Below are 14,114 nucleotides of genomic sequence, written 5' to 3' on the forward strand. Positions count from 1 at the left end.
CCACAATCATGATGGACACAGTTGGTAGATGGTGGGAAGGTAACTATTAGTCAATGTGATACATAGCCAGAAAATTAACATTGACAAAAGTCAAAATGGTCAATACTTAGTTGTGCAGTCAAGTTGCTTAAAAGATAAAAAGAGTTCCTTCCACCTAGCCTGCTCCTTGGTCATTGTCTCAAGATGAAGAGAGTGCCTTCGGCCTCAGCACTCTCTTTGGCTCCAACTTGAGCGTTCAATGTTATTCTCTCTCTCAGAAATACATAGTCCCTTTTATTTATCTGTGTTACTACTTTGTCCAACTTCTGAGGAAACCGCGCCCATACGGTTGTCATCTCCTAACTTGACCACTCTGCTATTGTCCCAGGTAGCCTCCCATTAGCCACCCTCCATTAACTTCACCCCAAACTCTGCCCACTTGCCATGCTCTTTCCAAAGTTATCCACTGTCCTTGAACATATTGGAAAAAGTTGACCCCGGGCTCATAGTTGAAACTTAAAATTTCTCTTTTATTGTGTTTAAATTCCTTAATGTCCTCATCCTTGTCTATCGCTGCCAGGTTCTGTCAGGTAGGTGTTATGGAATGAGGGGTGAGGTGCCATCTTGGACAGGTGGGAGCAGTGGGGGATTATAGCCCTGATGTAATATTCCTTGACTGATGTTTCCCTTCCTTCCTATCTTTATTCAAATACACCTTCACTAATGGCACAGTCACTGCTGCCTAATACCAGCCATATTTGTTCATGGACAGCATGTTATCGGGGTCCACTGAGAAATGCCAACTCTGCCACCTGCCCACTCTCAGGATTGTGAAAGTAGGGTTGGGGGTTCCTGAGAAAGTGGTGAGCCAACCTCTCAACCACTTCACTTGCCCCAAAACTGAAATCTCCTTGTCTGGGCCATGTAATGGCCAATGGGCTGGATTAGCATCCATTTTTGTCCAATTATACTCTTGAATGTGGCAGTTGTTTCTATAATGCAAGTGCTATATAAATATAAATTGTTATTGTTGTCAAATCAGAGATTGTTCATATGACAATCTATTTGCCTGAAACATGAGCACGAAAGTGAATTTGAAACTAAGGTTGTTTCAATTTCACTTCAGACTTCTTGAAGGAATTTTTCCATTATTCACATCCCAGGATGTGGGCAACTTTGGCTAGACTGGCATTTATTGCCCAGAGGGCAGTTAAGAGTCAATCATATTGCTGTGGGTCTGGAGACACACATATTCCAGAACAGGGAAGGAGGGCATTTTCCTTCCTAAGGGGCATTAGTGAACCAGATGGGTTTTTCCAACAGAGATTCATGGACATTATGACATGGTAGGATTTGAACTCAGATCCTCAGGACATTATCTGGGTCTTTGTATTAACAGTCCATCAATAATACTACTGGGCTATTGCCTCCCCAATTGGAAGAGGCATTAGCGAGTTTTGAGAAGATTGAGTAGCTCAGGTTGAGGTTCTGCATGTAGGTTTGCTCACTGAGCTAAAAGCTGAAGGCTTCATCTGGAGGCTCACTGATGATGTTATCTGGTATGGTGATGAAACGTCTGAAAATGAACCTTCCAGCTCAGCGAGCAAACCTACATCCTGGAATAGGCATCTCAAAATACTGACATTTAATGGCTTCAGGTATCTTTTATAATGAATCAAATGTATGTGAAATGATAGGAAGTATATTTAATTTAAACCTTTCTTCCTGGAGCTCCTGTAAAGCCATCCTTCCCAGGATCACCCTTGAAAAGAAGCAGAGTATCATAAGAATTAAGGACAATGACTAATCTATTTCAAATTATACTTCTGAGTTGAAAATATTGTCAATTTCTAGTGGTAATCCTAAAGTAAGAAAGATCAGTACTGGACATTAAACACTTTCAGACTAGGTGGAGATCAAGTTAAATGCAATAGAAATGTTTCTAAGCTTCTAACAAAAAAATCTTAATTTCAACATGTTAACTTCAAACTTTTCTATATATGAAAGTCAGTGTGAAATTTTCCCTTTCTATCGAAGTAATTTACACATCAGATTCCTAATGTCAAGTTACAATATTGACATGTTACAACCATAGGCCGATGGTCACCAAGAATACAGGGATCACTGGCTTAGAGTCATACAGTACAGTAAAGGCCTTTCAGCCCAGTGAATCTGCACCAACAAATCTACCACTAAAGGTGCACTAATCCCAATTTCCTGCACTTGTCCTGTAACTTAACCCCAATATAAGTCTGATGTGTCTGGTTATAAGAGGATTGGACTCTGAACAGGACAAGGCTTGAATTATCTTGAAAGGATTATCTGATCTAAAGGATTTATTGGTGTATTTGAGCCCCCAGTGGTAGGTGGCGACTGTGAGGGAGGGCACTGATCAGGGGAGCACAAGCAGTCAGGCAGACAATCTCTGGAGGAAACGGCATAGCTTTCAGAATGAGGCCTCACAGAGAATGAGGCCTCACAGAGAGTGGCCAAGACAGATCAAGGACTTTCTCAACCAAAGGTGAAAATGGGCTTAATTCCATGGATATATTTGGTTGTCCTAAGTAAACTTTATTGTTTCTGCAAGTTTGTGAAGATCTGATTCAGGAGCATAAGAATTGCTTCATTATCTCTGGGTAATCCTGTATGTTTAAGTCACACGTTACATTTCCGGTGGAGTTGGTGCACAGACAGGCCAGAGTCAAGATCAGTGTGGTGCTGGAAAAGCACAGCAGGTCAGGCAGCATCCGAGGGGCAGGAAAACAAACGTTTTGGGCAAAAGCCCTTCATCAGGAATGAGGCTGGGTGCCTCGGGGGTGGAGAGATCAATGGGAGGGGGGTGGGGCTGGGGAGAAGGTAGCTGAGAGTGCAATAAGGGGATGGAGGTAGGGGGTAAAAGTGATAGGTCAGAGGGGGAGGTAGAGCGGATAGGTGGGAAGCAAGATTGACAGGTGGGACAGGTCATGAGGATGGTGTAGAGCTGGAAGTTTGGAACTGGGGTGAGGTGGGGGAAGGGGAAATGAGGAAACTGGTGAAGTCCACATTGATGTCCTGGGGTTGAAGTGTTCCGAGGCGGAAGATGAGGCGTTCTTCCTCCAGGATTCAGGTGGTGAGGGAGCGGCAGTGGAGGAAGCCCAGGACCTGCAAATCTCAGCAGAGTGGGAGGGGGAGTTGAAATGTTGGACCACAGGGTGGTGGGGTTGATTGGTGCGGGTGTCCCAGAGATGTTCTCAGAAGCGTTCTGCAAGAAGGCATCCGGTCTCCCCAATGTCGAGGAGACCGCATCGTGGCAACTGATACAATAAATGATATTGTAGGTGAAAGTGCAGATAAAGTTTGATGGATGTGGAAGGCTCCTTTGGGGCCTTGGATGGAGGTGAGGGAGGAGGTGTGGGTGCAAGTTTTACAATTTCTGTGGTGGCAGGGGAAGGTTCCAGGAGGGGAGGGTGGGGGGAAGCGTGGACCTGACCACTTACAGAGAGAATAGTCTGTCCACAGCACAGATATCAAGTCTGGGCAGCTGAGGAACAAATACCCCCAACTGAGGCAGAGTGGGAGGGAGTGTATTTGTAGCTGATGATGTTCACAAAGGAGGATGTGGTATTCTTGAAGGTACATGCATCAGCAGAGGAAATCAGATCTTTTAGTCAAATCCCAAGCAGGGTTTCCTTCATAAATATTCCCAGAATGCTAAAGAGGAAGGAAGCGTTACTGCGAGTTGGGTATTCCACGTGCTGATGAGTCGGAAGCTGGACAGATTCAGTACCAGAAACACCGAATGCTCGGATTGGAAACTGGATTGAGTATGCACAGCGGGTACAGCGTCTAGAGGCTTCATGTGAGTGAGCAGTCGGTGTTTGTGGTGGAACGTCGGTGTGGGGAAAGCCCATCAGCAATACTGAGAAGGGGTAGAGATATTCAGAGACGTGCACAGTGGATATCTTTAAGGCAATGAGAAGGGGGTTTTGAGGACAGCAGTAGCCCCACAGCTGCAGCAGCGGTTACATGGGTACAAGCAAGTCAAAGGGAGGACCTGGTCTCCACCGCCCTGGAGCTGGTGAAATCACTTGACTGCAAGACCCTCCTTCAAAGATAGACAATCCAGAGACTGGGATCTAAGGACAAGCAAAATTAAATGGTGAGGAATGGAAAGGTCCAGTTGGAGTTGAGGAATCTTCACACAGACAAACCTCGATGATCCTCCACCGAATCATCCAGACAACGAGGAAAGACAGGACTCCTATGATCAGGAAAGGTGCCCCTACCAGGGAAGTGACAGTCAGTGTGGACAGAGATATACATGTCAAGCTGCCAAGACAGGGCGACAGATTGCTGCAGAGTGATCACAGATCCAGTCCCTTGTTTGGAGTATTGTGCGCAGTTTTGAGTCCCATATCTCACAAAGGATGTACTGACCCTGGAGTGAGTTCAGAGGAGGTTCATGAGAATTGTCCCAGGAATTAAAAGCTTAACATACGAGGAACGTTCGAGGACCTTGGGTCTACACCTGACAGTTTAGAAGAATTAGGGGAGGTCTAAATCAAAGGTACAGAATACGGAATTGCCTGGACAGAGTGGATGTTGGGTAGATGTTTCCATTGGTAGGAGATACACAGCCTTAGAGTAAAGGGAACACCTTTTAGAACAGAGATAAGGAGAAACTTCTTCAGCCAGAGAGTGGGGAATCTGTGGAATTCACTGCCACAGAATTGAGTAGGTCATTGAGTCTATTTAAGACGGAGATAGATAGGTTCTTGAGTATCAAGGGATCAAAGGTTATGGGGAGAAAGCAGGAGATTAGGGTTGAGAAACTTTTCAGCCATGATTGGCTGGCAGAGCAGACTCAACGGGCTGAATGGCCTACTTTCTGCTCCTATGCCTTATGGTCTTATCCAGAGTGAGGCACAGACTGCGTGAGTATATAGTCTGGGGAATTTAAAGGCAACATGGAAATTCGGTGCAGAGGGCATGAATGGCTTTTTGCTTGTTTTTTTGTGAGTTTTTTTTCAAAGAACGGGGTGGATTGAAGCCCAAGATTAGGGGCTGAGCACAACAGAGTGACATCACTAGGTAAACCCATGTTCATTGGTTGCTGATAGCTAGTAATTTGACAATGAGAGGGTCCCTTCAGATTGGAGGTAAATAGCTGAAACATTTGCAAGGTACAAACTAAAATATCAGTACAAAATATTTTAAAATCAAATTAAGAACAAGTAACTAAAATAGAAATACTGGATCAGGAGGTGTGTTGTAACTCCATGATGTGGGAGCTGATGGATCTCACTGTGGTTAATAGTGACCACATCTGTGGCAAAAGTTGGTTGTTTGAGGAACTCTAGCCCAGAGTGGATGAGCTGGAGTCTCACCTCTGGACATGCCTATGCAGAAGAAGTCTGGAGAGATACTTACCTGGCAGGGAGATGACATGATCAGCGCGGGGCCGCTCCCAGGACGAGCTGGCTCGGAATATGTGTAGTTCCTGAAGACCAGAGGAAGAGATTCTGCTCGAGAGCTGCAGGTTCGACGCTGCGGACATGCGCTGGAGGGGGAGAAACCACGGGGATCGTGTTGCGAGTCGTTGGAGCTGCTGGAGACCATCGCTGGATCATGATTGGACGTTGTAGGATCGTTTGGTTGTGCTGACCTGCTCTTGGTGGATCTTTATGCTGGCTTCAGCCTAACACTAATTCAGGTACCAGCCAACCTCAGAGCTATGGTCTCAGCAGCCGCTCGCAGCTCTGGCCAGGGCATTCGCAACACAGTCAGGGTGACTGTGAAGAAGGTGGAGGAGCACACACCGATCAATTGGAGAAGATGATTTTGCTGGAGTGCTGTGGGTTTGCAGCAGTGGATGTGTACTGCCTGAGGTAACTCTGAGGGTCGATGGTAATGGGAACATTCTCCACCCTCCTTCAAGCTTCGCAATTGGAGGGAGCAGAGGCTACCTGACATACGCAGGGCAGTCGAAAGTGTGCCGAACCTGCGGGAAGGTGGGACACGTGGTAGCGGATTGTAAGGTGACCATCTGCAGGAATTGCAAACAGGAGGGTCACCAGACTAAGGACTGTCAGGAAGAAAAGAGCTGCAACCTGTGTGGAGAGGCGGGCCACATGTACAAGACCTGCCCAAGACTGGGGGGGACCCCCACCTACACACAGATGGCTGTAAGTGGCAATGTGAGCCGTGAACCCCCAAAGACCAGCAAGGTCCACCCAGACAGCAGGGAAACGGAGACTGGTGGCACCCAGAAAGAAGAACAGGCTGGAGTGGAGGAGGCAGCAGCCAGCGGAGAGACACAGCAGCTGATCCTAGCTCTAGCTGGGCAGATGGAAGCAATGGAGGAGGAGGTAATCGAGAAGGCAGAGGAGTGAATACCTGTTAAAAACAGGAAGAGAAAATCCTGCCAGGCCCCCAAAGACTCCCAGCAAAGGGGGAAAAGACAGCTGCATGATGGAGAGACAGACAGCGCTTCGGATGGGGAAGACGGTTGCAAAGAAGGTCATCACCACCAGAAGAAGAGACAGAGCACCGTAGATAATCAGGAGGGCATTTCCTCCCAACCACGAAACAACGGACCCCCCGAAGTCTACCCTCCACCCAGTGAGAACCAGGGGGTACCCACTGCCCCACAACTACAGGTAACTGAAAGCTGTGATCCTCTGACAGTCCCATTGTCAGACACAGAACTGGACAGTGCGGACCCTTGCCTTGGCTCAATGACACCAGAGCGGGTAAATGACCCCAGTGAGGAGCTGGATAGCTACCTCAGCCCAGCGAAGGTCCAGCAGTTCGTGCTCACCATGGGGATGCAGACAGCTACCCCAGAGGCAGGGCAGTCAAATGGACAATGGTAACCCCATAAACTGGGAGTTAAAGGAGGTTCCTTTGCTATCGTATAACAGGGCACCCACTCACTAGGTGGGTTCCGCTGAAGCCACAGCTAAATAATAAGAGACTGGATGGTTAATAAAGGGAACTGTAAATAGGAAAACTGTAAATTCGATAAATTCAATCCATTTATTTGTAAAGTTAAGACATGCAATGTGTATATCTGTGAACAACATGACAGGTATCAAAGATTTATTGCATTGTATATGTCTATGAACGACATGACAAATTGTACAGGTACCAAAGATTTATTTTATGAATAAAGTATATTTTGAAATTTAAAAAAAGGACATGTACTGCCTGCAGGATTTCCCTGCGGCAGGCTATTTCGACGTGACCTTCAGGAGCGTGAAGAATTGTGAGCATCTCCTGAAGGTCTTCAAGGAGAAGGAAGGGGAACCTCTGTTCTCCATCTTGTCGGCGGTCCCATTGTGTGTGCTTCCTGCGCAGAGGAGTCAGGTTGTAACAGTCCAGATGTACAACCCTAACATCCCAGCAGCAGATGTCCTGACCTTCTTGAGAAGATACGTCCAGGTCGAAGGAGAGAGTACCGATGTGGTCGATCCTTTCGGGATCTGGACCAGCAAACGGCAGGTCAGGGTAACCCCGAGGGTCGACGCCAGTGGGAACATCCTCCAACCACCCTCCAGCTTCGCAATCAGAGGGAGTAGAGGTTGCCTGACATACGCAGGGCAGCCGAAGGTGTGACGAACCTGCGGGATGTCAAGCCACATGGCGGCGGATTGTAAGGTGAGCGTCTGCCAAAACTGCAAGCAGGAAGGCCACCCGACCAAGGAATGTAAGGAGGCCAAGAACTGTAACCTGTACAGAGAGGCAGGCCACATGTACAAGGCCTGCCCAAGACGAGGAGCCGCCACCTACACACAGATGGCCGGAAGTGGCAACACGAGCCGTGGACCGACTAAGACCAGCAAGGTACCACAAACCAGCAGGGGAACGGTGTCTAGGGGCACCCAGAAGGATGGAGTGGAGCAGACGGCAGCCAGTGGGGAGGTGCAGCAGCTGATCCAAGCTCCCACAGGACAGACAGAGGAAATGGAGGAGGAGCAAACCGAGGCGGCAGAGAACTGGATTCTTGTGAAAACCAGGAAGAGGAAACCTGGCCAGGCCCCCAAAGCCACCCAGGAAAGGGGGAAACGACACCTGCACCAGGAGGATACGGGCAGCTCTTCAGATGGCCTAAGGAGGGTCATCACCAGAGGAAGAGACAGAGTGCCACGGGGAGAAAGGAGGGCAGCACCTCCCAGACAGGAAATGACGAACCCTCTGACGGGACTGTCACATACCTCCTTCTGGAATGTGCCTACGCAAAAGAAGTCTGGAGAGGAATGCCGTGGTGTTTGTCGAGGATCGTCCTGAACAGCGCCGTGATGCGGGATTCCGTGCTCTACGGTCTGTTTCCCGGGAATCACACCGAGACGAACATCAACTGTGCCTGGAGGATCATCAACTCGGTGAAGGACGCTCTCTGGGCGGTCCGAAACCTGTTGATCTTCCAGCTGAAGGAGTTGACCCCGACTGAGTGTTGCAGACTGGCACATTCCAAGGTCCAGGACTACGTGTTGGAGGGACACACTGAAGCTTGGGGCAGCTGCTGCCAAGGCGCGGTGGGGAAAGACCACCGTGTAACATCTACCTGCCTAAGAACAGGGGGCCTACTGAGTAATCGGGCTCCGCCGACACCTCAGCTAAATATATGGCTGATAAACATACAGACCTGTATATACAAATGATAAATTCTGATCTCTGTATGCAAAGAAATGGAATATTTACGTATGACCAATTGTAAACATCAAAATATTTTATGAATAAAGTATGTTTTTGAAATACTTAAAAAAAAAATGTATATGTAAGATGTTGTCTCCAAAATGGACTTTGGGGAGGGAATCTGCAATTGGATCAGACTACTCTACACCAACATTGTCAGTGCAGTCTCAATCAATGGATGGGAATCAGATAGCTTCCCAGTCAGATCTGGAGCCAGGCAGGACTGCCCTCTCTCTCCTGCCTTGTTTGTGTGCTGCATAGAAGAAAAATACCTTTGACCACAAGTCCATCAGGAAGTGGTCAGCACGTAGACCTTTAGACCTTTGGGGAAAGGACAGTGCGGATCCTATCGAGCAGTTCCCTGAGCACACTGTCAAAGCCATTTGGCAGAATGCCTTATCGCCAGAACTTTCCAACAAGCACCAAGACATGGCTTGGCTGGTGGTGAGAAGGGCTCTGCCTGTGAGATCCTTTATACATGCCCGGACTCTCAGCCGCACCGCACACTGCCCTCGAAGCGGCCTCACTTTCCTGATACACTCCTCCCAAGATTTGGTGCATGCCCTGGCCCCTCCGCACCCAATACCCAGCACCTTCAGGTGTTTGGTCCTGACGGTGAAGGGGATCGAGGATTGATCGGCCCAATTCCCAAAGAGCGTGACCTTGCTCTTGCCTCGGTCGACCTTGGTCCCCGAGGCCCGTTTGAACTGGTCACATACGCACATGAGTGTGCACAGACAGCGGATCCGAGCAGAAAACAGCGACGTCAATCCATGGACAGGGAGGCCTTAACCTGCAGGCCCCTGCTGCCAGGAATAGTCACCCCTCTCAGGCTCGCATCCTTCCTGATGGACTCGACAAACAACTCTGTGAAGGACACTCTCTGGGCAGTCCGAAACCTGTTGTTCTTCCAGCTGAAGGAGTTGACCCCGACTGAGTGTTGCAGACTGGCACATTCCAAGGTCCAGGACTACGTGTTGAGGGACGCGCTGAAGCTTGGGGCAGCTGCTGCCAAGGCGCGGTGGGGAAAGACCACCGTGTAAGGTCTGCCTGCCTAAGGACAGGGGCCCACTCAGCAATCAGGCCCTGCTGACGCCTCAACTAGATACCTGGATGGTCAATGTACAGACTTGTAGATAAGAATGATTAATTCCAATCTCTGTATGTAAAGAAATGCCATGTGTGCATAAGAATAACATGACCAATTGTATAGATATCAAAATAATTTTATGAATAAAGTATTTTTTTAATTAAAAAAAAGTGGTCAGTGCTCAGGGATGGGAGGGTGTGCCTATCAGCGAGGCAGGTAGATGGATCCAGGAGGTAATGTTGAGGGCAACCCAGCCCTTGAACTTGTCTAACAGATTTGGATTCTTGCTCCCTGTGTGGATGAGAGGGGGAGCTGGAGGGAGGTTGAGCAAACTGATCATAGCACCATGATACAGGGAGTCATTCCAGAGTTGGGAAAAAAGAGAAATTTAGTTGTAATTGGAGATAGTGTAGTCTGAGGAATAGACACTGTTCTGTGGCCAGGATCGAGAGTCCTGAAGACTGTTTCTGACGGGTGTGCCCTGGCCTCCCCACCTCTTGTCAAGTGGGAGAAAGTGAGACTGCAGATGCTGGAGATCAGAATCCAAAAGTGCGATGCTGGAAAAGCACAGCAGGTCAGGCAGCATCCGAGGAGCAGGAGAGGTGATGTTTCGAGCATAATATCCTCATTCCTTATAAAAGGCTTATGCTCAAAATATCAATTGTCCTGCTCTTCAGAGGCTGCCTGACCTGCTGTGCTTTTCCAGCGCCACACTTTTAAACTTCCTGTACACCTTGCTCTAAGCACCCTATGATATGTATGTCCATGGTTGCTGTGATCTCCCTGTCCACTGGTCATAAAACAAAAACTTTTCACTCTACCTAGGTACACGTGACAATAATAAATCAAGTCAAATTCAGGATATCTCATCTGGGCTACAGAGGAGCTTGGAGTGGGAGGGGAAAGATCCAGTTGATGTGGTCCATGTTGATTCCAATAATGATACTAGAAAGATGTTCTGCTCAGAATATGAGCAGCTTGGGGTTAAATTAGAAAATAAAAGCTAAAAAGGAGTAATACCTGGATTACCACCTGACCAAGAGCAAATTGGCACAAGGTGGATGAGATTAAAGAGATAAATGTGATTGGTTGGGAGAAACCGTTTTGAATTTGAATTCATGGGCCATCCGCAGTCGTACTGGGGAAGGAGGGAACTGTTCCAATAGGATAGGCCCCACCTGGATCACACTGGCAACAGAGTCCTAATGAATCACATAACACGGGCAGTACTAGGGCCATGGCTAGGGCTTTAAACAAAATAAAGGCTGGGGATCATGCCATACATTCCATTTCTTTGCATACAGAGATCAGAATTTATCATTTGTATGTACAGATCTGTATGTTTACCAATCATATATCCATACGTTGAGCTTGGATGGCTGGTTTGTAATGTAGAGTGATACCAAACAGCATGAGTTCAATTCCCACACGGGCTGAGGTTACCATAGAGGTGTCTCCTCCTCAACATCTCCCTCACCTGAGGTGACCCTCAGGTTAAACCACCACCAGTTATCTCTGACAGAAGAGAGTGGGACTATGTTGATCTTATTTACTTTTAACGACACACATTCCTCCCCCCGCCCCACAAACTTCAATGTATTTCTCCTGGAAGGAGTTCTGTAATAGAAAGGAAGTATTTGTACATCAAGTAACATTCCTGCTTACCCGATCGCCAGGAAAGCCAATAATACCCTTTTCCCCCTTTTCACCCGGAAATGTGGGGAAAACCTAAATGTGAATAAAGAGAAAATAAGTTAGATTTCAGTTGGCTTTTAATTATTTAGGTGAATGTACAACAGTGTATTTATTAGGAAACAGTTGAAAATTAAAAGCTTTATGTTCTGTAGACTGAAACAACAGCTTTAATTAAAAGTAAACTGAAAGAATGACAATAGGGGTCTCATTTCACTTCACTTTTCTTTTCATGATCTTTCCCTTTGGAAGAATGCTACAGCTTATAATGTGTTGAACATTAACTCCAAATGTGTTACTGAGGTTATACTTATTTCCCATCGTAGTTACCTCGAGAGGATGGTAATGACCCCAATTCTCAAATCACTGCCATCCTCATTACTCAGAGGATTCGCACAATCACTGAATGGTTACAGTGCAGGAGGTGGCCATTTGGCCCTTCATGCATGCACTAACTCCTTAAATCGGCATCATTACCTTGTGCTAATCTGCTGCCTTTGCAAACACCCTTGCAATTTACTTCAGGCCAAATAATAACCATCCAATTCCCTGTTGAATGCTTCAACTGAACCTGCTAGGAGAAAGTGAGGACTGCAGATGTTTGAGATCAGAGTCAAAAAGTGTGGCACTGGTGCTCTACATGGTGGAGACAGGCCGTCGACTTGTGGAATGGTTCCGAGAACATCTCTGGGACACATGCACTAAAGAACCCTACCGTCCTTCAACTCCCCCTTCCCCTCTGCCAAGGACATGCAAGTCCTGGGCCACCTCAACCACCAAATCCTAGCCACCTGACACCTGGAGGAAGAACACCTCATCATCTGCCTTGAGACCCCCCCAGCCACATGGCATCAATGTCGATTTCACCAGTTCTCATACCAGATCTAACCCTTCAACTCAGCACCATCCTGTCCATCTTCCTTCCCACCTATCCACTCCACTCTATCACCTCCCCCCACCCCCACCTTCACTTACCTATCGCATTCCCAGCTACCTTCCCCTCAGCCCCATCCCCCTCCCATTTATCTCTCAGGCCCCTTGGGCATACACCACATTCCTGATGAAGGGCTTATGTTTGAAACATCGACCCTCCTGCTCCTCAGATGCTGCCTGACCTGCTGGGCTTTTCCAGCACTGCACTTTTTAACTCAATTGAACCTGCCTCTCCCATATTTCCAGAGAGTGCCCTCCCGACCCTAACTACTGACTTGCTGAAACAGGTTTCTGCTGACATGACTTATGATTCATTGCTATCATTTTAAATCAATGCACTCTCGTTTTTGTTTCTTTTCTGAGCAGGAAGAGCTCCACCCTACCTCCTCTGTCCAGCTCACTCATGATTTTGAAAACCCCAAGCAAATTTCCTTTTGAGATTTTTCTCTCTCGGGAGAACAGTCCCTTCAGTTCTGACGAAGGGTCACTGGGCCCGAAACGTGAACTCTGATTTTCTTTCGCTATAGATGCTACCATAAAGACTCGGTATTGCCAGCAATTTCTGTTTTTGTTTCTTCAATCTATCCTCAGAAATGAAGTTTTTTATTCCAGGAACGATTCTTGTAATTCGCAACTGCACTCTCTCTCCAATGTGCTCACAGCTTATGATGTCCACAACTGTACAGATACTCCAACTGAGGTTTAACAAGTGTCTTGTACAAGATCAACATCACCACCTTGCTCTCGTACTCTGTGGCCTTAAAAAGAGCTGAGGATACTATCTGCTTTATTAACTGGTCTCTCCACCTGCTTTGTCACTTTCAATGATCTGTGCACGTATACCCCCCCCAGGTCCCTCCAATCCGGCACCCCTTTAGAATTGTAACCCCTATTTTATACTGTCCTTCAATGTCCTTCTGATGAAAGTGCATCACCTCACATCTCTGAATGGAACCTCATCTGGCATCTCTCTGCCCACTCACCATTGAGTCACAGAGTCATACACCTCAAAAACAGACCCTTCGGTCCAGCACATCCATGCTAACCAGACACCACAATCTGACCTAGTCCCATTTGCCAGCATTTGGCCCATATCCCTCTAAACCTTCCTATTCATATACCCATCCAGATGTCTTTTAATTGTGTGTAATTTGCCAGCTTCCATCACTTCCTCTGGCAGCTCGTTCAGTACACTCACCACCCTCTGCATGAAAACATTACCCCTCATACTTGTCAGTGTCCTTCTGAAGTTCCACACTGCCTTCTTCACAATTTACAATTCTTCCACATTTAGTGTCATCTGCAAACTTAAGCTGTCCTGTGTGCATGAAGGTCCAGATCATTATTATACATCAGGAAAAGCAACGTTCCTGATGCTGACCCCTGGGGAACTCCACAACAAACCTTCCTCCAGACAGAAAAATCTCCATTCACCATTCCTCTCCATTTCCGAACTCTCAACCAGTTTGTTTCCACATTGTTTCTGTCCTTTTTATTCGATGGTCTAGAACTTTCCTCACAAGTCTGTTGTGTAGCACTGTATCAACTACCTTCTGGAAACCCATGTTCATCAACGTTACCCTCATTGAGGGTGTTATCTCTTCAGAAATCTCGGGCTAGTTAGTTAAACATGATTTCTGCTTTGGAAATGTACGCTAACTCTTCCTAATCAACCTTGATTTTTCCACATAGCTGCTAATTCTATCCCAAATAGATAATGGTACTCTTACAATACTGGTCAGGA

General features: G+C 47.1%; 1 protein-coding gene across 1 annotated transcript in view; it reads right to left on the reverse strand.

Annotated features, from left to right (window-relative positions):
- The window catches only part of LOC132821661 (collagen alpha-4(IV) chain-like), a 266,111-nt gene that overhangs the window by 126,553 nt on the left and 125,444 nt on the right, over positions 1–14,114 (reverse strand). The window contains exons 15-16 of the mRNA XM_060834370.1: positions 11,411–11,473; positions 1,697–1,741 (exon numbers count right to left, since the gene is read on the reverse strand). Of these exons, the coding sequence (XP_060690353.1) occupies positions 1,697–1,741; positions 11,411–11,473 (108 nt within the window). The remainder of the gene's footprint in view (positions 1–1,696; positions 1,742–11,410; positions 11,474–14,114) is intronic.

Source organism: Hemiscyllium ocellatum, chromosome 13 (assembly GCF_020745735.1).
Source record: "Hemiscyllium ocellatum isolate sHemOce1 chromosome 13, sHemOce1.pat.X.cur, whole genome shotgun sequence".
In the NCBI taxonomy this organism is placed as follows: Eukaryota; Metazoa; Chordata; class Chondrichthyes; order Orectolobiformes; family Hemiscylliidae; genus Hemiscyllium; species Hemiscyllium ocellatum.